A 25,687-nucleotide genomic window follows, 5' to 3' on the forward strand; every position below is an offset into this window, starting at 1 on the left:
GATACATTTTTGCCAAGATTCTTTGATGAACAGAAAGTTCCAAGAACAGCACTTATTTGAAATAGAAACCTTTTATAAAATAAATGTGTTTGCTGTCACTTTTAATCAATTTAGGATTTATGTAGTTCAAAAGAACAGAATTTATTTGAAATAGAAATCATTATAAATGCATCCTTGCTTTAAAATTACTATTATGTATGAAATGTGCAATATCAAACTTTGCCTTGCCTGTCTCAGCGAGCTGTAGACGAGAAGTTCACATGCATGGAACAGAAGGAAGATGAAGTGCGTAAACTGCAACTGCTACTGAGAGAGAAAGAGAGAGACCTGGAGAAACTTCGATGTGTGCTTTCCAACAATGAGGAAACCATCACGGTATTGATGTCACACCCGCATACTGCTAAAATTGTGAATACCAGTATTACAGTTTGTTCAAAACTATTTTGTATGTGCTTATCTTTACAGAGTCTAGAGTTGTTGCTGCGTGGCAAAGGTTTAGAGCTGGAGCAGGTGTGTGAGGCCTGGCGCAATGCTCAGGGTGTTCAGCGTGAGAAAGAGGAGTCACACATGTGCAGCCTGAGAGAAAGAGACACTTTAATCAGCCAACTGCAGACTTCACTGCACACACGCACCAAAGAGGCGGAGGTGAACACACGCTTCAGATATATTGCATATCTATGTTCTTTTCAACTCTTTAGCTTCATTCATCCAACATGCATCTCTATGCAGGATATGACTGCGGTTCTGCTCAGAAAGGTGTCAATCGGGTCCAGTGAGGTGGCTGAGGAGTTGAAATCTCGGCTGCAACTGAAGGAGCGCTTGTTCCAGGAGCTTCTGTCTGACTGCACCAAACAGACTCAAGAGCATTACTCACAGGTCCAAGACCTGCTGAACACCATCAACTCAAGAGAGCAGTACATAAAGGTGACACTCTACCTCTGATCTCTAAACTACAGGCTTCATAAAAATCTAATGTATCTCTTGAGGTTTATATAGCTTTTTAACATGACACTCAATCTCCCAGGATTCTGCAGGGCGTGTGGGTCAGTTAATGGCTGAACAGACAGCTCGATTGCAAGAGCTACGCAGGCAACTTGGGTCGGCAAACCCTCAGTTAACCGAAGTCGACGCGCAGGCGCTTCAGGATGAGCTCCGAATGACTCTGCGCAGAGAAAGAGAGGCCCAGAACCAGCTTACCGCCCTGCGCTCCACCCTGGCATCCCACCAAGACCAGCTCCAGGCCCAGGCCTCAGATCTGGAGGCCTTAAGCAAGACTGTTAGCATCAAAGAGGAAATCATCAAGGTTTGTGTTTAGGCTCTGAGTTTAAAATTTGATCTTTTAATACATGTGTATATTTATCAAGTTTATTTTTCAGGATCTGCAGATGCAGTTGGTGGAGCCATCAGGTTTACCACTGGTAGAGCGCCTGACCCAAGAGCTGCAGGTGCTGAGAGAGAAGGTGGAACATCAGGATGCCACCTGCAATAATCACAAAGTAAGTAAAGAGCGTCAACACAAATAACTGAGCTTAAAGGGATAGTTCACCCAAAAATCTAAATTATTCCATGATTTACTCACCTTCAAACCATACTAGGTGTATATGACTATCTTCTTTCAGACAAACACAATCTGAGTTATATTAAAAAATATCCTGACTCTTCCAAGCTTTATAATTGTAGTGAATGGTGCTCCTGATTTTGAAGTCCAAAAAAGTGCATACATCCATCATAAAAGATATCCATATGGCCCCGGGGGTTAATAAAAGGCCTTCTAAAGTGAAGCAATGGGTTTTGTAAGAAAAATATTCATATTTAAATCTTTATAAACTAAAATGATTAGCTTCTGGCAGACGGCCACTCAGATCTAGTGCCAAAAGAGTAACATTTGACATGACGTATTGATGAATGCGAAAGCTCAGAGGATAGAGCAAAACAAAACACCGGTCACAAATTAGAAATCTAAAACAAGAATTTTAAAGAGAAATGTCGGAGGATTTCAATATAAGACAAGAGGAGCTTGAGTTTGTTGCACAGCCCTATTTGTTTAAACAGAGAGAGGCGTCTAAGCTTACGCTACTCCTACATGCTACATCATACATCACGTCAGGGGTTACTCTTGTGGCGTAAGTCGACTTGCGTAGGTATTTTAGTTTATAAAGTTTTAAATATGGATATTTTTCTCACAAAAACCCATCGCTTCACTTCCGAAGGCCTTTATTAACCCCCTGGAGCCATATGGATTACGGTTATGATGGATGGATGCACTTTTTGGGACAAAATCAAGAGCGCCATTCACTACCATTATAAAGCTTGGAAGAGCAAGGATATTTTTTAATATAACTCCGATTGTGTTCGTCTGAAAGAAGATAGTCATATACATCTAGGATGGCTTGAGGGTGAGTAAATCGTGGGATAATTTTCATTTTTGGGTTAACTATCCCTTTAAACAATATAGATTGAATCAGCAAAATATTAAACTACATGACATGTCTGGTACTGTACAATTTCAGCTTTTTATATGTGTACTGTATGATTATTATTTTTAAGCAGGCTGTTTTGGATCCACTGGTGTCCATGGAAACCGGACTTGCTGATTTTGGAGGTGGGGACAGGCTGCAGTTTGGTCTGTAATGTGGCCTCTCCTAGGCTGCAGAGGACAAATGATGCTTTTTGCATTTCGATCATGTTCATAATTACTAGATAAGCATGTTCTGAGATTAACAAATGTTTAAAATTAATAACACAAGACTGAATTGTGCATTTTTAGTTATTTGAAGCCACTATAGCCTCATAAATACTATTATAATGGATTCTAACAACATGTTTACTCGTGTTTCCTCTTATGTGTGCATGAAGTTTTTGAACGTTTTTTTTGTTTTGTTTTTAACAGTGCAATCATTTGTATTAGAGTTCATTTTGTTTAATTGTATTCATATATATATATATATTCCATGTAGTTAAATGTACTTTATTAATTTGAAGAGAAAAACAAAAACCTTAATATATTAATTTGAGGACTACAACAAAAAGTTGGTCTTATATTATTTTACTGTCACTGTGTTCACTGTAGAAACCTGTAAAAAGATTCTAGAAATACTGTAGTACCAAAAAAATTACAGTTTCACCGTATTTAAGTGCTGCTGTGTTAATTTAGAGTAATGATTTATTCAATAGGTTTAGAGCATTATTTTAATATATCATAAGTGTGTCTCTGCATGCAAAATAACAAGAACTGATGTTTGTAGCATGTCTCTTACAGATTGTTTGCACTGCTGAATACATAATGTCACTGCCTAACTGATGCCTTTATGGACATTTGATTGATATGTGTTGTGCTTTCTTAATTGGTTTTCATATTTTTTTGTATGTACCATGATCATTTTGACTCTCAGTAAATTATTTGATGAAATATACTCAAAAGGAAAAACACTGGGGTGAAATGTTGAAAACCTGTCTATTCTTTTTATACTGGGACATATATCGGGCCTTTCGGGCTGATATTTCTCTTCTATATCTCTCTTCTCTTTCCGTTATTTTCCATTTCCCAAAGTCACAAGCACAATAAATTCCCAAGTTTAAATACGTCAGTAAACCTAACCAAACACGTTCCCTTTTGTGTGTTTATAACTGATCCATACAGTATATGCAGCTGAAATACTTGTCAAAAGTCCTAGAGATGTTGTTTTCGGATATTACACAACATACACAGCAGAGCTCCTGTGTCGAACACAGTCCAGAATAATAACCCGGGCAATCACTCATTCTCAAAACCCAAGGTTCTCAGACCCTATCAGTAGTTGATTTATATCAAATCTGTCATGAAATGATATGATAATATCAAATTTACTCTGCTCATTAGTAAATAAATGCAATACACACCAGCCCTTAGCTCCACTTTGAACATTCGTAAATGTTTAGTGCGTGTAGCAGCTTCCATTTTATAAATGCTCCAATTTTAATATTCAATAATACTAGAATCTTGTTGACTGTAAACAGCTAAACCTCTTTCCAGAGTCCAGTTTCCCTGTAGTTACAATATGCTGATAAATTTAGCATCCCATTAGATGCATACAAGTCATAACATTTACACTTTATTTTCTATTCCTTTTTTAAAGTTATATTACAGAAAACTACAGAAAAAATTAATATACCATTGAATTTATAGCACTCAAAACAGACCTTTCCAATGTTCTGTGAACTTGCGCAAAACATATTAACTTGTACAGTAATGGAACAACTGGGCAGTGCTGCCACTCAGGAAATGAGTATTTATCTATTTGCTCTTGCTCTTCCTGTCTTTCTGCTTGTTTTTTGTGTGCTTACTGGCCTGGTGAATCTGTTTGTCACTGAGAGTCAAAATGATCCTGGATACGTGTGGTTTTGTGGTGGGATAGTTTGTGAATATGTTGCTGATGAAAGGTTACTCAGAGAAGCCCACTGTCAGTAAGACGAGCCTCTTTAGAGTATTATGTTCTCTAGTCTCCATAGTGACACATGCAACAGTCAGTGTCTGTGTTTGTGTGTGACTGCGTTTGGGTGTATTTCTGTACTAACAATGCATTACTAATTTTTCCTCTAGGTTTCACATCAGATGACGGAGAGGAGGATGATGAAGACTGCAATAGTGAGTTTGCTGACAGTGCCGAAGATGAGGAGCGCTCCAAACTGACTGCTCAGTCTCTGCTCAGCATACAGGTATGTCAACATGCTGAAATGTACTGTATGTAATTTGGTCATAATCATAAATATGTTTTTTATAGATGTCTGAAGATATAATATGTAAAGCACATCTGAAACATATTTTGCATTTATATTCAACTTAGCTTACTATATTATACTATGTTGCAGCATACAAAAACTATTCAATTCTACAACCATGCTGACTTGAACTATACAATAGTATTGGCAAGGCATGTTTATTTACATAGCACATTTCATACACAATGGTAATTCAAAATGCTTTATGTTATAAAGGGAGAGAGAAAAAATTCAAATGTAAGTCAATATTTACAAAAAAACAACATAAATTGGGAAGAAAAAAAACATAAAAAACAAAAAACAAAAATGAATATGTATTATGTATAATAGTAATAGTATAAGTAATCGGTAAAACTGTATTAGACCAGAGTTATTAATATTTTAAATTAGCTTTTAATTTTATATTTTCAGTTTTCATTTTCATTTTAGTTTAATTTTAGGTGATTTGTTATGTGGTTTTGTCATTTTTATTAGTTTTTGTTTATGTATATTTAATTTATTTTTATTTTAGTTTTGATTTTATTTCCGTTTATTTACTTAAAAATATTAATTTCAACATTTACTAAACATTTTTAAGGTCAAAAGTTGTATCTGTTAACATTAGTTAAGTTTTTCATCTAATATTTATATACTTTTTTTTAATTTCAGCTTTATTTCACTTAACAAAAATGTTTTTTTGTTTTTTTTTTAGTAGATTTAGTTTTGGTTAACAATAACAACACTGTACTATATTCAGTGGTCGATAAATTACTTACAAACTGTAATCCATTACTGAATACAAATTACATGATGAAAATTGTAGCTAGTAACGATATCTATTACGTTACACATTTTAGATAATATAATCTTGACTACTTTTTGATTACTTTTGACCTAACTCGTTTATGACATTGATTTTGAATAGAATAATCTTGTAGAATACTGATTTTAAAAAGCAAAGAGAAAGAAAATTTATTCCACTCTTTGTTATCAACAATGTAAAGTGCATTAAATATGGCCATTCTTGTGTGCAATTCCACAAACCTGGAAGACTTTTTGAACATATATAAACAATAGGCTTTTTTTTTTAGAAAGGAACATTTTAAAAAATAAAATAAAATTTTAAAAATGAGAAGAATTAGGGGAAAATTAATGAATTATGAATAATTTATTGCCATTTTGTGAAAATTAAGTAATCATGTAATCAATAAAAAAGTAACTATAGTCTGAGTATGAGTATTTTAAAATGTAATATAATCTAATTACAAGTATTTCATTTTAGGAATCTGATTGCGTAATCTAGATTACATATAATCAGTTACTACATAGCAATTACTATATTACACAATAACTGTACTAAATTACAGATGCTATACCAGTCTTCCATAAGACATCTGCCTGAAGTGTTAAATATCAAAATCCTGGAACAACTAGGTTAAATCATTTGTTTTCTATAAGACATCAAATGTGGATTGATGCATATAAAATGTATTGTATATTCACTATATACAGAGGCTACAATCATAGTTTATTTTGAAGTATAGCACAATCATAGTCTTTCCCCTTTCATAGAGCTGTGATCAGCATAGCGGTCTTAAAGGCTGCCAGGATGCAGTAGCTGAGGGCCCGGGCCTGACAGAGGTCAAGCTACTGGTGGAGCAGAAGAGGGCAGTAGAGAGAGAACTGATGGAGCTCAAGTCCCAGCTGGAAAAGGCTGGTTTCTCCTCTCTCTCTCAGATGAGGTACAGCTATCTATATATCAAACAAAGTTACAGACTCTATTTTACAGATAATAAATGTGAAGAAGTGTGAAATTCTTTTAATGTGTGTGCTCTTGAAACAGGAAAGCTTTCTTCAATCTACGCTCTGAAAATGAGGAGCTCAAGAGTATGGTGACAGGAAGAAAGCCTCAGAATGATGGACGGAAGAACACATCAGACAGGTCCGATAGACAATTGTTGGATTCATTTGGTACAGAGGTGAGTTTGACTTTACATCTGAGGATAAAAATTGTCCATGAGATTTTACTGCAAACTTTCATGCATATTTGTATTTCAGCCTAATGAAAAGGATTCTGTGCGTCTGAAGTCTGACCTTGAGCAGGTCCAGCAGGAGAGCAGAGAGCTTCAGGAGAGACTCATGGTGTCAGAGGCCACAGTTCAAGCTCAAGCTGAACAACTCAAAGATTACAGGGAACTGCTCAGTGAGTGTAAACACAACATCATCAGTGAAACTGAAACTGGCAGAAATGTTTGTTAAAGAAGGCCTTTTTGCGTATATTGCCTAAGAATGTCATTTTGTGATCCCACTCTTTTTCGTAAAAGTAAAATGCATTAAATTAACTAAAATGAATAAATCTGACATCATGAAATACAATAATTTAATTTAAGACTATGATTATTACAGTATGAATATTAAAGTCCCCCTGCAGTCAATAATTTTATCGCTTAAAACTCATCTTTGATCACCAAAATGACATTTCCTGTAAAAAAAATTTCTTCATGCCTTAAAATAGCTTGAATGTAACTCTACACACTTGCTTCATTTAGTATACGCGGTTCTATGAATATGCTAATTAGCCCTGCCTCCACTCACTCACACGAGCTCAGAGATCCACTCGGTCAACTTACTGAGGCAAACGCTGCACTTGCTGCACTTATTAGCATTTGCTTGACTACGTTATCAAACAGCTAATAATGTGTTGCTAATGTTACACAAACCATGTTTTCGTTCGCCATCTCAGAGTCAAGACAGCTGCCTTCTAAAAATCAGTATCCTTACAAATGCTTTGAACAACGTCAGTGGAGAAAGGCATATAGTTCATCATAACATTGTAGTATACATCATACACCCGCTATATTGCTAAATCTACCCGATTTTTCATATCAACAGAAAAATATACAGCGATAACCTGGCTTCACTTTGAGACTGCTTCAGAGCGGTCATAGTTAATGATATGTTGAAGCCTGCCGGCACGTTGACGTGATTGATTACAAGGTAGTTTGTGACATAAGAAACACCAGCGATTTCAAACCGCGTTTTTGAAACTGTCTGAAAATACTCTGCAATGGTGTTGACTTAACTTTCACCACGGGGGTACTTTAACAATTCTACACAAAAATAGCATTAAATGAAAGGTTTTTCTGGTCATTCATTTAGCGGAAACATCAGTAAAGCAGGACAATAAGCAGGTCCAAGTGGACATCCAGGATCTGGGTTATGAAACATGTGGCCGCAGTGAGAACGAGGCAGAGAGAGAAGACACCAGCAGCCCAGGTAATATATTTGGTGTTACCACTAGGGGGCATTAATATCTTATAGTCATAGTGCTTATTTTTACTTTCTGAACACAGTATCTAAATGTATGTATGGTCTGCTGCAGAGTTTGATGATCTGGAGCTGTGCACATCTCTCTCCTATCGTGATGGTGGCTCTCAGTGGTGGGGTGGTCCCAGCTCACTGAACTCTGGGAAGACTGAACATGATGTGACGTACCTGCAGCAGCTGGTAGAGGACATGCGCGGTCAGCTCTCCCAATCTCAAGCTCTGATCCGTAGCTTGCAGGCCCAAACACGTGATCAAACTCCAGGCAGCACTCCTCGTAAGGTCAACTGGGGCTTGGATAACTCTGAGGCACAGAGTACAGCTGAGGAGGACGAGGGCTGGCAGTCGTCTGACGGCTTCGGTTCTCTCCCCCGCCAGCCCAAGCAAGACCGAGAGCTTCAGGAGCTCGTCTCCCGTGTGACATCACTGGAGGAGCAGCTCAGGAAGGGCAAAGGTCATGCAGAAGATGGCAAGGCTGTAAACTGGCCGGGGTGAGTTTATTTATGTAATATTCTTGCAGGATGGCAAACTATACACTACGTTATAGTTTGCTTTTAGAAGTTAACATATATATTGAACGTAAATGCAAATAAATGTAACATTAATTGCAATTAATCACTTAATTAGCGATTTATGCAATTTAAAAAAAATTTACATTTAATTTATATTGCCTTTTTATTGATTTGTGTGTGTGTGTGTGTGTGTGTGTGTATATATATATATATATATATATATATATATATATTTGTGTGTTTGTATATACTGTATATATATTAAAAAGTATAATACATATTAAAATATTATAATGTATATTAAGTGTTTAATTGCAATTAATCTTACATTTATTTGTATTTATATTAAACATTTATGTAATCTTGTAACATTTCAAAATTTGCAGTACAATATTATTGAATAATTATATTTTTGAATACTATATACTGTGTGTGTGTGTGTGTGTATATATATATATATATATATATATATATATATTACATATGCAAGTTTAAGATTACAATTATATTAAATTAGTGCTGTCAATCGATTAAATTTTTTTTTAACTAATTAATCGCACATTTTTCTGTAATAATCACACATAACATTAAAGTTTTTAATTTATTTTTATATTGTAATAATTTCACATTTAATCTCCAAATTAATGTAGAAACAACATACAGACAGTATATTTTAAATATTTGATCTAACAGGTAGGAAATATCCAGAATCAAAGCAGTAATCAAACACTTCACAGACTTCACTGCATAATTTAGATTAAAATATAGATTAATGTTTATTCATTTCTATTAAAGCTACAAAAGTTATTCAGTTAAGAGCAGTGAGTGATTTTCTTTTTCTTTTTTTCTTTGATTATCATTAATGGTGAACTGCTTGGCATTAAATATTTTTAACACGGTAAACTGAAAAAATTAATCACATGCGTTAACGCATTATTTTGACAGCACTACATTAAATATAAATAAACATATGATTAATCGCAATTAATCACTTGTAATTAGTGATTAATTCTTTAATATTTTTCAAAATATGACATTTAATATATTTTATAAATGTATTGGGAATGTAATATAAAAATATATTATGATATATTGTGATTGATTTATTGCGATTTAAATATTGCGATTAATCACTTGAATTAATCAGTTTATCTTATAGTTTATTTGTTTAAAAATTAAATCAATTGATGACACAAAAATTTCACACCATGTATTTTCACTCTAAGTAATACTCTTACCATTCTCCATGCAGTAAGTTTGACACGCTGATCCAAGCGCAGGCCCGTGAGCTGTCTCACCTGCGTCAGAGGATGCGGGAGGGCCGTGGCGTGTGCCATATTCTGACTCAGCACCTGGGAGACACCACCAAGACCTTTGAAGAGTTGCTGCGCTCCAATGACATCGATTACTACATGGGACAGAGCTTCAGAGACCAACTGTCTCAGAGCATCTCCCTCGCCCAGAGAGTCAGCACCAAGATTAGCGGCCGTGAGTGACACATGCATATTTACCCATATACACCTGACAGTCTCTCCGAATGCCTTTCTGTAACAAAAGCATTTAATTATTTTATCATTACAGGGGATCACTCTGAAGTCCCAGATGATAAATCAGGCCATGAGCTGCTCGCAATACGGTGAGTCAACTAAAAGTATAATTGATCACACCTTGTCCTTATACCACTTCAGAGCTGAATAAGGTTTCCCTTTGCGGTCAGTACACCAAATCAGCCAGAACATTTGATGGGCTATATTGATTTGTTGAAATTTGTTTCATATTGACAGACTGTACTGACACAAATTTCAGTTTAAACTCCTAATAAAGAGCCTTTGAGGAGTGTCTTAGCTCAGCATTTTTCCTCAGTAAAAGCTAATTGCTTGCAGTGCATTAAAAATATGTTTTGTGTGTTCATAAAGCAGAGCAGCTTGTTATGTAATGATTAATTTTTTGCATTGCATGCATATGGTGGAATGATCACAGAGCATTTTGGTGTACTATTGACCTGGACACCAGCTGTGATGAGTTTTCACCCAGTAAGCATCATGGAAACGTTCGGTCTTTGCTGGATGAATCAATGTGAGAGACTATTTCAGTAATGAGACATGGTCAAGTCAGTGACTGGCATTTGAATCCTACATACATCCTCAGACTGGTTATATGTGAAATTGCATATTAACGTATTAATTTTGTCACTGCAAGTATATTATCGGCAAAGCACTCAAAAAAGTTTAAGTTAATCCAGTTATACTGAATGAATAAGTCAGGTTTTAAAGGACTATTTGGGGTTAAGGAAGTACAGTTTGTAAACTTAATTACGGTAATGCACTTACAGAGGAAGTGTATGGGATAAATTAACCTTTTAAAAGGGTTTAAAATGGGTTAAAAAGCTTGTATTTTGATTATAACACTAATAAATTATTCAGTAAAAAGTTTGATTTTTCTGATTATGCATTACAAAATTGATTGCATGCTAAAGTTGGTAAAGAAAACATATAGTCAAGTTCATCAAATATTGTTATAGTCAGAATGGAACTTTTTTTTTGACAGTTTTACATTTAAATCTGTTGACATGTGACCTTTAATATCGAGAGGTTGTTTAAGGTATTTGATTTCGGGAGTCTTTATTTCTTTTCTGTTTCCGGTCCTCTTTTCTTTCATAATCTCTTCCCCTACACCTCCATCACTTACTTCATTCTACTCTTTCGCGAGCACTGGAGTGGACTTATTTGACTTTGCCCGCAGGCCGGTTAAGCGATGCTGTACACTAATGCTAATGTGAACTGTCAGAAGCTTGCTACATAATGTCACTGCTAGTTCTAGGGCATCTCTGAAATGTTTAGAACTCATGGGACATTTTAGCAGAATTCATGCCCCCATTCCTCTACAGGAAATGACCCTTATTTTTCTTTCCTTTACACCATCATGCATTGTGTTGAGCGGTAGTCAGCGGGTGAGCATGCATGAGCTGGGAAGATCTGCACTGTCTGCCTGTGAACAGAATCATCTGTGTTTGTACATTGAACACAATGGCGGAGAAATGGATTTCTTAAGCATTTTTTTTGCAATATATTTTAAAAATATCAATATTTTTGAAGTTTCTGCTGGAACATCTAGACGGATTGACCTGATTATGAGAAGGACTTGCTCATTGCTCTCATCTCTGGTGGAATTGAGCTCTCCTGCATCCTTTTACATTTTTTGTGTTTATCCATATGCAACCCACTGTGTCTGGAGGCATTCCGAGTTATCCAAAGCTAGGATTGATTGGTTTGCTGGATGGGTTAGTTGAAGAGATGGTCTTATTTTGAAGAGAATAAAGAGACAACCACTAGACATCAGAGGAACAGTATTTCTTGTGAAATATTTCTGGTGACCAAGAAAAAATTAATTAATTTTTTTTAAAATATCAGAAGTGAACAAGATTCGGTTGTGTAAACGGGTTTCGCACATTAAATTTTCTACAGATACAGATGGAACACCGTACAAAGATATATAAAGTTTCCTGCACTATTCATTCAGTGGTGCTGCAACATCGCTACTGAATTTACATCGTCGAAAAATACAGCACGACCAATGTAAGAGTCAATAATTTCCGAATTATTGATTCTTTTTAGTGAATCAAAATTATACAACACAAACAGCTGGGATGCGAGAGTGCTGGATGATCACTGACGTACCGCAGGCTAAATTATATTGGGGTAAAGAGGTTAGGGGAACGTTCTGGGAAGATTAGGGGAAAGTTCTCCAAACTAACAGGGAACATACTTTTTACGTAAAGAAAACTTTCCTGGCTAACCAACAGAAAATGTTAGGATGTCTGTTCTGGGAACGTTCCCAGAACGTTCACATAACCAAAAATTTGTTACCTGGGAGTGTAGTCTGATTCGCAAATGAATGACTCTTATGAGTTGATTCTTTGTAGTGATTCATAAACATGCAGCGTAACCAGTATAATCCGACCAATGTAGTCTGATTTCCGAACGAATGACTCTTATCAGCTTGTTCTTTTTAGTGAATCAAACATGTACAAACAATCAGTGCAGTCCAATTCTTGAACAGATGACTGTAATGAGTCAGTTCTTTTAGTGAATCGCTTTAGCTTAAATCACTGTAGTTACTTACTGGTTGTTCAAATGACAATGTGTAGTTAATGCTGATGCACATTATGAGTAAATGAATGAAATATGTTAACATGTGTTTTTTGTTTTGTTTTGTTTTAGCAATGTTTTTTTAATATATTGTTAAGAGGAACCGGAAACAGAACCATTAAGTTCTTTATGATTCCCTTCCCTACTGCACCAAACCATAAATCATTTCCAAGGGACCATTTAACCAATAATACAATTCACTTCTTACATCACAGTGGATCTGTCGCCTTCATAATGGCTTTAATTGCAGTTTAGAGCCATCTTTGTCGATCTGGTAGTGCATGTCACCTCCTCATCCCTTATTTCCTTTGTAGCTCTGTCATAATGGAAGCTCACAGCCAGAAAAGGATGATATCCAGTGTGTAATCTCCTTCTGGAAATGTCTCTAATATTGCAGCCTTTAATGAGGTGGAAGAGTGAAAGGGTGCGCAGATGGCCAACCAGATGCACGGCTGGACTTAACCATATTTTGTTGCCAGTCGGCTCATTTGGCTGGAGCTTGTAATTGAGTGAAAACGGAGGGGATTTGCATCGGTTTGATGTCCTAAGTGTTTTATGTGTGTTTTCGTGTCCTCTGGAGAACATTTGCCCTGGGACAGAGCTGTCACATGGTTGGTAGCTGTGCTGTGACTACCCGTCTCTGGATTGGGTGTTGACTTCAGCACTAATCAGGTTAAGTTATTAAAACCTCATGAGTGAAATAGGTCAGAGGCAGCTAAAGCTGACAGAGAAAGAGAGCGAGAAAGATGAGAAGACGGTGGAAGAAGAAGACCACATCTGAGGCCATGTGAAAGAAGAGTGTGACTGAATGCCAGAAGAGGTGGGACGACAGAATATCGTCACATTTTCCTTTTTCGTATGTCTTCATTTGGATGGTTACGGATTGGAAAGCATACAGAAATAAGAAGGAACTTTTACCAAAAGCAATGTTGTGATGATTTACAAGAGGCATTTTTTTTAGGTTTCCTAATTTTATAAGCATTTAATAGTCTGGATATGCTTTGTTTGTTTATTGGCACACAGATGTGTCTCTTTTGACTGAAGCACTCTGTTTATGCGCAGTGGAACACATCAGCCCAACGGCAAGGACCACACATACACGCACACTTCACCATGAGGGTTTGTTGTGTTTAAGAGCTCATGAGGAAGGATGCTGCGTTTCAGGAAGACACACTGATTACCCTTTTCCTCCTTTGGGAATAAATAGAAAAGCACTGGTCTCTGAGAAGAAGGACTTACTGAACATTCAACATCAGTGGCTTTTGTTTCGTTGAAATTGAGACTCCAGGAATTTCAGGTTGGCTTTGTGATTATTAGTTCCTCAAGGATGTGTTTGATCTGTTCCTGTTGTCCAGGAAGGACTTGAAAAAGAAGAGAAGTTTGGGTAAGACCACGCTGGATGTCACAACAGTTGGTATTTTTGCTTATGTGGATGTATTAAAACTCTCCATTGTGTTTGGGAATAAACAGATCAGTCTCTTTGCGTTTAGTGTAATCTCGGGATTTGCTTTGCTCTTCACCCAACTGCCTGCTGGAGAATTCCCAACTCCTCCCCCATCACTCTCAATCTGGGCAAACCCCCCTTCCTTCGTCACACGAATGATCGCAGCCCAGTTACCACGGAGACCCAGTTGACAGGCGCTACACCGGCTGCCAGTCCTGCGGCCCCTGATCTGCTCCTCTGTGTTTCCCAGCCAGCCGTGAGTTTGGAAAGTCAGGATGAAGTGGCAGTGACCAAGCCTCAAGAGAGCATAAGGGGTCTGGCTGGGCGGGGGGCCATGGCTCCACTTTGGAAGAACATGCTGTCCAAAAGCAGCCCCCTGTACCGTGACTCCCTCTTCTCCTTCTCTCTGTGGGAATGGCAGGTGCAGAAGAGAGAGTTGGCTATTGTCAAGAAGCAGACAGAAAGGGAAAGAAGAACCTTGCACAGACAGATTGAGAAGTAAGAGCTTCAAAGTGTTTTACAAGTGTAAATAATTTTGTAAACTATATAAAACCAAAATTTGTGTTTGTATACTCTAATCTTACCATCCCCAAACTTTTGAACTGTAATGTTTTTGAAAGTCTCTTACGCTCACCAAGGCATTTATTTAATCAAAAATACAGTAAGGCATCTTACTAGGTCTTTAGCTTCTGAAGAAGTTGCTAGGTGTGTGGAATAGAAGAAATGCTTCACACTGCGGCGACAGACGGCAACAGACACTTCATCAGTTTTTGTCCGATCAGTGTGTTACCCCTGTCTGCGTCTGTTACCATCTGTTGGAGTGTGTTTTCGCCAATTGAACATATTGAATCAGCGCTTGTTGGGTCGTGGAATATCTGAGAGCTGACGTAGTGTAATCTAGTGATTGTACACATTGATCGGCGTCAGTCGGTCCAGTGTAAATTGACCTTAAAATGTGCAATGGATTTTGTTAGATATTATGTAGGAAATAACTGTTGCTGGTGTTAAACTTTGGTGCATATGATTGTGTGTGCGTATAATTAAAGGATAAGTGATTTGGAGATGGAGCACGTGTGAGATAGATGGCAGATGGTGTGTGTGTGATCTGGGTAAACCCTAAGTGACCAAATGTCACTGCGAGGACAGTAAAATGTGGCATTTTTGACCTTGTGTGGACATTTTCTTTGTGGTCCCCATGAGGAAAGCAGCTTAAAAATCATACTAAATGTTTTTTTTTTTTAATGTAATTCAGAAAGTTTTCTGCAAGGGTTGTGTTTAGGGTAGGGTTAGTGAATAGAATATACAGTTTGTACAGTATAAACATCATTGTCTATAGAAATTCCCCATAAAACATGAAATGTGATGTGTTTGGGAGGGGCGGTGTTTCATGTTTACCCTACGTTATTGGGACAAAATGTCCCCAATATCCAAAATAATTGACATTGTGGGGACATTTTTTGGTCCCCATGAGGAAAACAGCTTATAAATCACACTAAGTGATGTTTTATTAAAAATGTAAAAATGCAGAAAGCTTTCTGTGATGTTAGGGTATAGAATATACAGTTTGTACAGTATAAAAATCATATCTATGGAAAGTACCCATAATACATGGAAACCTAACTCTGTGAGTGTGTGTGTGTGTGTGTGTGTGTGCGTGCGTGTGTTTTTGTGATTTATGAGGACACAAATTTGTATAATGACATAGGTATTACACTAGCATTACGACGTAAACATGAAATATGAGGACATTTCATGAGTCCTCATAGCTTTAAAAACATACTAAACATAATAAAACTGTTTTATTAAAAATATAAAAATGGAAAATGTTTTCTGTGATGGGGGTGTGTGTGTGTGTGTGTGTGTTTTGACTCTGACAGAACAAAAACAGGTCTGTCCTAATTAATCCAGCTTGGAACAAATTGTGGGTACAAAATTAGCCTAATGCCCTACATGCGGGACACACCTGGCATGTGCCGAACAGAATATGGTGACAATTTGCATGTACAACACGCTTAATTTGAATCCACATAAGCATAATAAACCCAAAACTCACTTTTATCAGAACCTAACATTTACAATTATTCATTTAGCAAATTCGACTTACAGGAGAGGAAAAGCATGTCACAATCGCTTCATCATATGTGTGTGTCACATGAACAAAAGTAATCGTAAGTGGGAAATAGCATTTACTTGTGTATTGAATGAAAAGCAATGAAAAAGTGAAAAAGAATGCTTATTTTGTTCATATTCTGAAAATATAGTTATATATTTATTGTTTGCAGTTTGTGCTCAATGTTTGCTTTTGTCCTAACCATCATAACTAGCCTCAGCTTCAACAAGCAACAGGATATTTTGATGATCACTTGGTTTCTATTTCTGCAGCTGGGTAGCCCCACCCACTGTGATATCTGATTAGTCCAAAGTCACTGCTTCTCATAACTGTACATTAATAATCAAAATATCTTCTGAATGGTTTACAGACATACAGTGGTCCCTCACTGTCATCTCATGGCAGACAATTAGCTTAATATGAAATACTACCTATGTAAAATGTAATTTTTGTATGTTCTCAGGCTGAGTAAGGAGCTACAACAGAAAGACAAACTCATCGAGTCCCTACGCTCTAAACTTGACCAGCAACAACCACGATCGGATACGCCTACTAGCAGTCATGCCCTCTCTGTGGCCACAGACCAATCAGACAGGATCTCTTTTGTGTCAGATGACCACGGCTCAACGAATGAGGATCTAGAGCTGTGCTCCGAACTAGATGCTGCCAGTGAATATGGCCAAGAGGAGGCAGCAAGAAGTGCCACAGGTTTTTGACTTTATTATCATCATATTTGTACATTTTCCCCCATGTTATCATATTCAGATTAGCTTCTCATCCAGGTTAGCTTATCATTTCATTGTCCATCTGTTTTGTTTCAGATTCACACCATCATAGAGGCTCAGCCTCATTACATCCATCCAATCCTCCATCTATTACTTCCTCTCACAGCCACCAGACCTCCAACACCTGTCCCAGCATGCACTGCACACCACACAGGCCAATGGAAACCCAGGCCCAGACAGGTAGGAAGAGTGAGAGGGTATCAAACCACACGTCCATTTTAGTATCTCTCATAACAATGTTATTTTATCACAATGTACACTACCGTTCAAAAGTGTGGGTTCAGTATGATTTAAAAAATAAATAAAAATTAATGCTTTTTTCCAGCAAGGATGCATTAAATGCAGTAAAGACGTGCTTTAATGGTGTTATAAATATTATGCAGTATTTTCAACATTGATGATAAGAAATGATGATAAGAAATATTTCTCGAGCACCAAATCAGCATTAGAATGATTTCTGAAGGATCATGTGACACTGAAGAGACATACCTTAAAAAAAAAAAGTAAAAAAAAAAGACCCCAAACTTTTGAACGGTAGTGTGTTGTTTTTAATTAATAATATATGAAAAGGTTTAGTTTGTTCTATAGGCCAGCAAAAGTTTCACCCAATGAAGTATCTGTAGCTCTTTCTCTATGTGTCCTCCCATCAGGCCTCTCTACTGTACCTCTGTCCAGCTCCATTTCTTTCTCCAACTCCCTCCACTGTCCTCAAATGTCCTCTTCATCTGTGTTTGACCCTCAAACTCATCCCTTGAGATCCCGTCACCCTTATGGTGGGGGATTCTCACTGGCAGAGGTTCACCAAGAGCTTCAAATGCTCCAGAAACAGCTTGGAAACAGTGAGCCTGCATCTGAGTGTGTGTGGCACAGAATAATTCATACTAATTCCATCACTGAATCTTCTTGACTAGAATAATGCTTTTTCCAAATAGAAAATCAGATTTTGTTGTTAACAAACTTTTTTTCAATCAAACTTGAAAATGTATTGTTGCATTATGCAAACGGTAAATGTTGACTCACTAATACGCATGCAATTTTTTTTTCTCAATCTGTATTTTTCTAATAAAAATATCTAAACATCCTCTAAAGTCTTATTTTTAGAGGATATATTGTAAATTCAAATTATTTATCTTACTTTGTTGACGTGATTTTGTTTTCTTGTTAAAAGCATAGACCTCATTACATTTGGTTAGATTTATGCCTTAAACAAGGAATTATTTATTAATGGTCTAAGTAAAATTGATGGCATGCAAAATTTTATTTCTCTCACTTAAATTTTCACAAATTACTGAGATCATTCACTTGTGAGGTAGCTTCACTCACATTTGCATCTTCTTCTTTTTTTTTTAACCTGCATTTGCAATATAATTATGTTCAGTGTGCACTACCATTCAAAAGTTTGGGGTTGGTAAGATTTTTTAAAAATACTTTTATTCAGCAAGGATGCATTAAATTGATCGGAAGTAAACAGTAAAGTCTTTTAAATTGTTACAAAGAAAAACTATTATAAAAAAGGATTCCACAAAAATAGTAAGCAGCAAAACTGTTTTCAACATTGATAATAAGGAATGTTTCTTGAGAAGCAAATCAGCATATTAAAATGATTTCTGAAGGATCATGTGACACTGAAAACTGAAGTAATGGCTGCTGAAAATTCAACTTTGCTTTCACAGGAATAAATTACATTTTAACATATATTAAAATAGAAAACAGTTATTTTCTCATATTCATTGATATTTCTCAATATTACTGTTTTTACTGTATTTTTGTTCAAATAAATGCAGCCTTGGTGAGCATACAAGACTTATTTTAAAAACATTAAAAAAAAATTTCATAGACCCTAAACGCTTGGAGTAATATGTATAATCGCACACTGTTTACATTATCTCTATTAATATTTGGTTTTCTTGTCCCGGTACAGGCTACCATGGTCCTCAGATCAAACCCCTTCCTGCATTTCCACTGGGCTCCCATGCTCAGCTTGACCATAGCAGTTTACACCCACTATCCCATCATGCCTTTGAACAGTCACCTGTCAGCAGCAGGCACACCAGTCCCGCTATGAAATCAGGGTCAAGCCTTCTGGAGAGCAGTGCGATGTGGGATATGATGTATGGCCCAAGACCTTTAAGACCAGGCGTGTATGGAGACGTGTCCTCTGGTTCTTCAGGATATCAGTCAGGCCATACAGGTACTCCAGCTGTGGAGAACACATAGTTAATTCTAATGCTAATATAATGTTGTCATATATTTTGGTAAGCTTATCATGCTGTTTTTATAATATACTTCAGGCACAGACTTGATGGAGGAGCACCTTAGGGAAATTCGCACTCTCCGACGGCGTCTAGAAGATTCTATCCAGACCAATGACCGTCTGAGACAACAGCTGGAGGAGAGGCTGGCCTCCTCTGCACGAAATGGAGGTCAGAGACTTACACAGTCACATTCATCCAATCAGAAAGTTTTGGCTATAAACTGTAATAATTTTGCTTGTATACATAATATGTCTATGTTTTATATAAGTATGAAATGTATTTATATTTCTGCCTACCTTTCACTAGCAGGAGGAGCACCCACTAACATCTATATCCAAGGCCTTGATTCTGTCAGTCAGCTGTCCAATGAGATTCGATTGCTGAAAGAGGAAAATCACGCCCTGCAGAACCAACTCCAACAGGCCAGGACAGGTAAGATCTTAGTCCTTCTATATTCATAAGGAATGTTAGCAGTAGTACTGTATACCAGCTTTAATATATTAAGAGTAAAGGAGCAAGCATAATTCTTGTCAGTGTTTGCAATGGAGTGGTAGCTTACTGCATACTGAATACTGCACAGTATACACTGCATTGGCATTTTTTCCAAGTTATCATCTTGGAAATAAAAAGCATTATTTTGCATTTTTAATATAATTTTGTGTAAAGATGTGTTTAACATTTGGCAGAGATTATATCTTAATACATCAGATAATACTCAAGTCAAGTGCATTGCATTGTGGGATACAGTATTCCATGCAGGAAGCTCTGTTGTATTTGGCACATTTTGCCAAATGTATCATGTAATCTGGATTTTTATGCATGCAGAAAATTTGTATTCTGTGCACAGTATGTACATACTATATACAGGTACTGCACTACAGTACACTCTTCAGTATTGCATTATGATTAGGATGGTAGTATGCTATTCTAAACCAGTGTTATTTTAGTATCTTTGAGGTAACATTATAATTTTTGTTAATATTTTAGTTTTTATTTTCTGTTTTCTTTTTAATTTTAGCCTAAGTTTTTTTTTTTTTATAAATATGTCTATATCATTTTCATTAATGTTTATTTCAGTTTTAGTTATTTTAGTACATCAAGTTAAGGTAAATGAAAATGTTGCCTTGGCACTTTTGAATATTTTGAAAAAAAAAAAAATATATATATATATATATATATATATATACTGTATGTGTGTGTGTATATATATATATATATATATATATATATATTTCAGTTGTTTAATTTATTTTAAAGGCACAATATGTAATATTTTTGGATTAAAATATCCAAAATCCACTAGAACATTGTTATATATTTTGTTGACTTGTGTACTTACATAATCCCAAATGTTTCCAAGAATCTTATCCAGAGAAATAAGCAATTTTTACCAGGACACGGACCGTGTCTCTGCGTCACCTATCAATGTCATCATACCCACGTTACCCTCGGTTTTTACCCTCAAAGTTTTATTTTGTAGAAACCATGGAAACACCAAAGACATTTTAATATTTTGTGTGTTTATTAGACAGGTGAGCAACTGTTTCATTGTTATATAGCTCAAAACAGTAATTCTTACTGTTTAAATCTTGTTTTCTTGATTTACCGTGAGTACCATGTTTTACCATGCCTAAAATCGATCTAGCTTACTGCAAGTGTCTCATAGTAGCCGCCGAGCGAACGCACAGAGTAGCATTATAACAACTTTAAACACACAAATGCATCTAATATGAGAAAACAGCGCTGCGTTACCCCACATACTCATGACCGGAAGAAGAGGATACGGCATAATAAAAGCTCCGCTGCTCTCGAGACGTGTGTTGCGTTTGTCTCTCATTAGCAATCGCTCCAATGGCCTCGTTCCGCTCCAACGGATTTCAGCCATGCCCTGCTTCATACTACAGTAATGTTAATAAATCTTTAATACATTAGCACATCCATGAATATGATTTCTGCCCAAGTCTCATCTGATTCTTATCCACCGACTATAGACGTAAAGACAATACCTCTCATGATTCCGTGAAATCAAGCCGTCATGAAGCTACACCTTTGTTTTGAATAAGCGACCTCTAGCGGTGAAAATTACATATTGTGCCTTGAAGTAACAAAAATGTAGCTAATAGTCCTGAGATGTTTTGCATTCTTGTGCAGATGGCAGTAAAGAGATGGAGCGGCTGAGAGAGGTGGTTCTGTCTGGGCGTGGCCAGTTAAAGCAGGCGGAGCTAGAGGCGGGCAGGTGGGCGGATCAATGCAGGCAGCTGCAGGCTCAGATTAGAGAGCAGGCTCAGGTAGTACTACAGCTCAAGCAAGACAAACAAAACAGCCTGGACAACAGCACCAGGTACAGTGTCAGTCTACAATGTCCCTTTGTGCCCTCTTGAAATTTCAGTATTTGTTTTGAGATTTTGCGCTCAACAAAAATGAGTCAGACTGCTTTGAATAATATGTATGTGTATCTGTGAACAGGCTACAGCATGAAGTGAATGTTCTCCAGCAGCAGTTGAGTGAGTGTCAGTGTCTAGTACACACACTGCAGTGTGAACTACAGGTGTATCAGAGAGTCTGTGGCACTACTGAGAGCAACACAGGTAAGAAACAAATGCATCTGTCTGAATCTCATGAAGCAAAATTACTGAAATTTGTGTTAGTTAGACTGTAAAATTACAACAAAAATCTTGAAGTGTGCATCTGGCTTTAGATTCAGGATAGGTCAACCAAATTGGTGATTGTATAAACAGTAAGTGTGTAACAGTACACAAAAATGGCGGTTCGGTACATACCTCGGTTTCAAAGTCACGGGTCGGTATGTTTTCAGTACAGCAGAGAAAACAAAACTTTTTTTTTTTTGTTAAACAGTGGTTTACTTAAAAACCACATGAATTTCACATGTGCAAAAACACGTGGTCACATGTGAAACACATACTTTGCACATAGGAAACGTGGTTTTGGAACAGTTCCTATGTGAAATCCATGTGATCACATGTGGAAAACATGGGGAAATTAATGTGGTTTTTCTGTAAGGGATATGTCTATACACCCTAATAAACAGTGTATTAAAAGGTTAATTAACATTGATGTACTGACATATTGTACCCTCTACAACTCTAGGGTCAGGATTGAGTTTGACCTTTGACCTACGTGAGCAAGAGTCTAAAATACCTTTGTTGGAGCAGCAGTTGAGAGAAAGGCTGGACCAGTGTATGCCTCGCCTCTCAGCCAAAACACAGCTATTCCACGGTGAGTTAACTAATTACAGTATAAGAAGAAGTTTATCATGACTTTAAAACACACATTTGCAGATTTATTGTGACATGTTTATAATATTTCCATTGACCTTGGTCTCACCGTCTGCTGTAGACCAATCACCATCTCCCCCTGTTCGAGATACAGGGTTCTCCAGCCCTGCTTCACCAGCCGTGGAACCAGATGACCCAAAGTCTTCTGCAAGTGGTAAGAGTCTTATATAAAACACATTTGATGCTTTATATAAGAGATAAACCTCACTCAATTGAGTGCGAGTCACAGAAAACTGATTAATCAATGCACATCTTCTGATTAGACTCGCCAAAGTCTGCTGCTGAAGAACTGGAAGCTGAGGCTCCTGACGGCTCCTTCGCCTGCAGGACAGGGCGTCATATGATTGGTCACGTAGATGACTTCTGTGCCCTTCAGCAGCAGCTACTTGAGGGGAAGGTGGTTATCTGCAAAATGGAGGCGGCACTGCAGTCCAGCACAGAATCGCATGACCTACCAGAGGTCAGTATAAAGATCTGATTTAAGATGAAAGGCTGATGTGATACTAGGGGAACAGACAATACAGAGATATGAATTTATTTTAATAGGGCTGGGAGTCTAAAATGGAGAACGTGCTTAAATGTTTGCGTACTGCAAATGAAATGTTATTCACGTGCAGTCTCTCTCTCTCTGCAGGGTTATGTGAGGAACTTGCATGCCAGCACAAAGACACTGAAGCAGATTCTGGAGGAGACAAGCTCTCTCTTAAGAATGTTCTGGAGGGCGGCTCTGCCCAGCACTGACGCCTCGGCTCAGCAGCTTAAAAAGGTCAGAGGGCACTTAGAAAGTAAACATTTCTGTTATCACAATAAGTCTTGGAAACACTACCTACTTTTGTGCTCCTACTGTATGTGACATCACATGTGAAATTCACACCAACAGCAACAGAAAATTATTTCAGGAATGCTCCTTTACTTGATTAAACCATTAATAAAAACCATATTGAATGTTAGTTATTGGTGTAATGCTAAAGGTTTTTTTTTTTTTTAATTGTTTGTATAGGAGCAGTCTTTGAGAAAAGAGGTTGTCGCACTGAGGCGCAAGTTGTCAGAGCAAGAGCAGCTTCTCAGGGACACAATGGAGAATCTACGGACCTCCAGTTGTGCTAAAGACAACATGGAGCAATTCATTGTCAATCAACGTGAGTTACTCTCTTCTATTTTCTCTTATCTTTGTTCATGTTTATTGCTCTTCTCTTGACTGTTTTTCTTTATTTCCAGTGTCAAGAACGCGGGATGTGTTGAAACAGGCTCGCTCAAATCTAGAGGTAAGCTTTTTCTACCATTCATACATGCATCTCTTTTACAACCTCAAGCATGTTTCTTTTTGTAAAATGTTGGTTGCGCACCCAAAGTGTAGCCCATTGGTGGCTGGCCAATAAAGGGTGCTAAGGTGCCGCCCTCCCTGAACCACACCAAAGGAAAGGAAAATCTGTTCACTTGGCAGCCATATTTGCAATGCCTCTGGGCAGCTATTTCGGGCATCCAAGACCAAGTCCTATCTATTTGAATGGGGGAATCCTGAAATTACAAAACTGCTTGGCAAACTCACAATTAAATAACATATTTCAAATCAGCAACACACGCTATATGTCCCCTCTTTTTGTCCAGCTCTGGGGCGATAGAGAACTCACCCACTGGAGGCGGGTCTGTATAGCAGTTTGGCTAATTGCTGATTTACGATAAAAACATATTCAAGATATGACATAAAATTTATCCAATCAGTGTCCTCAATTCTAATCCGAAATGAGCGACTGCTAAAGTCAGGACTAGGGGCTGGATAAAGCAAACCAATGTCTTGTTAGTAAAGTTTTTATGGATGAAGATTGTAATCATGGTAAAAACATGAGCACATTTCAGTATGGTCGAGTGTTTTCTAATGGATGCTCGCCTAAGAAGCGTGTTTTCGAGGAGTTTGCGAGGGTCAGTGGAGTCTATGTACATGTGAACATCAGACACTCCAAGCACAGACACAAACCCTCGCTCTGACAGAACTTTTCACTGATGCTGTTGACTCACCTTCAGTTTGCTGTATTTTGCAGTGTTTAGTAATTCTGAATGGATCTGTATAGTATATATGCAGTCAGGTCAAGGTGGCGGCTGATATCTCCATGTGGTCCTGTTTGGTATCGCACACTGACTTGTAGTTATACAGTGCACAGCATAAATGAGTAAACCCCCTCTGAACAAATACAAAAGATGTATTTTCTTTATGATCACTAATACAATTCATGGAAAGATGGCAAAACTAAAATGTATTAAACATATACATAAATAAAATGGAGAAATATATGTAATTAATTAAATAAGTAAATTAGCCAATTTTGTTTAAATTAAGGATTGCAGAAATGAGTACACCCTAGATTTAATTCAACAAATGTATAATATTCTAGTGTGCTTAGTATGCCCTCCATAATTTTGAATATACTGCTCTGACCCTTCTTGGCACGGAGTGTACAAGTTCATGACAAATTGTCACATCTGTCCTGTTTAACTCCTGGATGATGAGCTCCTTAAATGCCCTGATCTCTAATGGGGAGTGTTGCTCAACTCGTCTCTACAGAATCCCCCACAGATGCTCAAGAGTGTTAAGATTGAGTGCAATACATGTCCACAGAAGGTTTTTCACCTTGGGAGAATGCATATCCTCATTGTCATGTTGAAAAAATGCCCTACAATCCAGGGAATGAGGAAAGGGTAACATCTTCTGTTTCAAGTTTTTTGTATTAAATTACACAGTGGTGTGGGAATTCATGACAGCATTGATAAAGCACAACTCCCTCACACCTTCAGCATACATACATCCCTATATAAGAGCTTTACTAGCACTGAACTTTACTGTGGGAACCAGGCACTTCTCACTGTACTCCTCCTCTAGCAACACCATAACATTTTGGATGCTGTTAGATCCAAAATGATTGATTTGGTCTCATGAGACCAGAGTATTGATTCCCAGAATCTATATTTTGTAAATATGGGCTTTGGAAATGGCTAACTGACTTTATTGTGCTTTGGCTACCATGCATGTCATTTCTGCAGGCTGCATCTTACTCTGTGAGATAAACAGTCACTCTTTTCA

At 37.2% G+C, this 25,687-nt stretch overlaps 2 protein-coding genes across 7 annotated transcripts in view; both read left to right on the forward strand.

Moving 5' to 3' along the window:
- The window catches only part of pde4dip (phosphodiesterase 4D interacting protein), a 68,361-nt gene that overhangs the window by 39,539 nt on the left and 3,135 nt on the right, over positions 1–25,687 (forward strand). For 2 of the 6 annotated variants that reach the window (XM_051874181.1, XM_051874179.1), the window contains 28 exons: positions 238–375; positions 466–645; positions 730–924; positions 1,025–1,303; positions 1,377–1,496; positions 2,548–2,602; positions 4,580–4,695; positions 6,310–6,479; positions 6,581–6,716; positions 6,796–6,940; positions 7,897–8,013; positions 8,120–8,552; positions 9,826–10,061; positions 10,155–10,209; positions 16,739–16,983; positions 17,097–17,240; positions 17,711–17,917; positions 18,982–19,251; positions 19,352–19,483; positions 19,622–19,747; positions 21,467–21,656; positions 21,782–21,903; positions 22,424–22,552; positions 22,673–22,765; positions 22,875–23,071; positions 23,246–23,377; positions 23,612–23,750; positions 23,830–23,876. In XM_051874181.1, the coding sequence (XP_051730141.1) occupies positions 238–375; positions 466–645; positions 730–924; positions 1,025–1,303; positions 1,377–1,496; positions 2,548–2,602; positions 4,580–4,695; positions 6,310–6,479; positions 6,581–6,716; positions 6,796–6,940; positions 7,897–8,013; positions 8,120–8,552; positions 9,826–10,061; positions 10,155–10,209; positions 16,739–16,983; positions 17,097–17,240; positions 17,711–17,917; positions 18,982–19,251; positions 19,352–19,483; positions 19,622–19,747; positions 21,467–21,656; positions 21,782–21,903; positions 22,424–22,552; positions 22,673–22,765; positions 22,875–23,071; positions 23,246–23,377; positions 23,612–23,750; positions 23,830–23,876 (4,548 nt within the window). The remainder of the gene's footprint in view (positions 1–237; positions 376–465; positions 646–729; positions 925–1,024; positions 1,304–1,376; positions 1,497–2,547; positions 2,603–4,579; positions 4,696–6,309; positions 6,480–6,580; positions 6,717–6,795; positions 6,941–7,896; positions 8,014–8,119; positions 8,553–9,825; positions 10,062–10,154; positions 10,210–16,738; positions 16,984–17,096; positions 17,241–17,710; positions 17,918–18,981; positions 19,252–19,351; positions 19,484–19,621; positions 19,748–21,466; positions 21,657–21,781; positions 21,904–22,423; positions 22,553–22,672; positions 22,766–22,874; positions 23,072–23,245; positions 23,378–23,611; positions 23,751–23,829; positions 23,877–25,687) is intronic. The other 4 variants (XM_051874176.1, XM_051874177.1, XM_051874178.1 and 1 more) reach the window with 4 other exon arrangements.
- Positions 1–25,687, forward strand: part of elp3 (elongator acetyltransferase complex subunit 3) — a 75,594-nt gene that overhangs the window by 13,607 nt on the left and 36,300 nt on the right. The window lies entirely within an intron of this gene.

This window comes from Ctenopharyngodon idella, chromosome 20 (assembly GCF_019924925.1).
Source record: "Ctenopharyngodon idella isolate HZGC_01 chromosome 20, HZGC01, whole genome shotgun sequence".
NCBI lineage: Eukaryota > Metazoa > Chordata > Actinopteri > Cypriniformes > Xenocyprididae > Ctenopharyngodon > Ctenopharyngodon idella.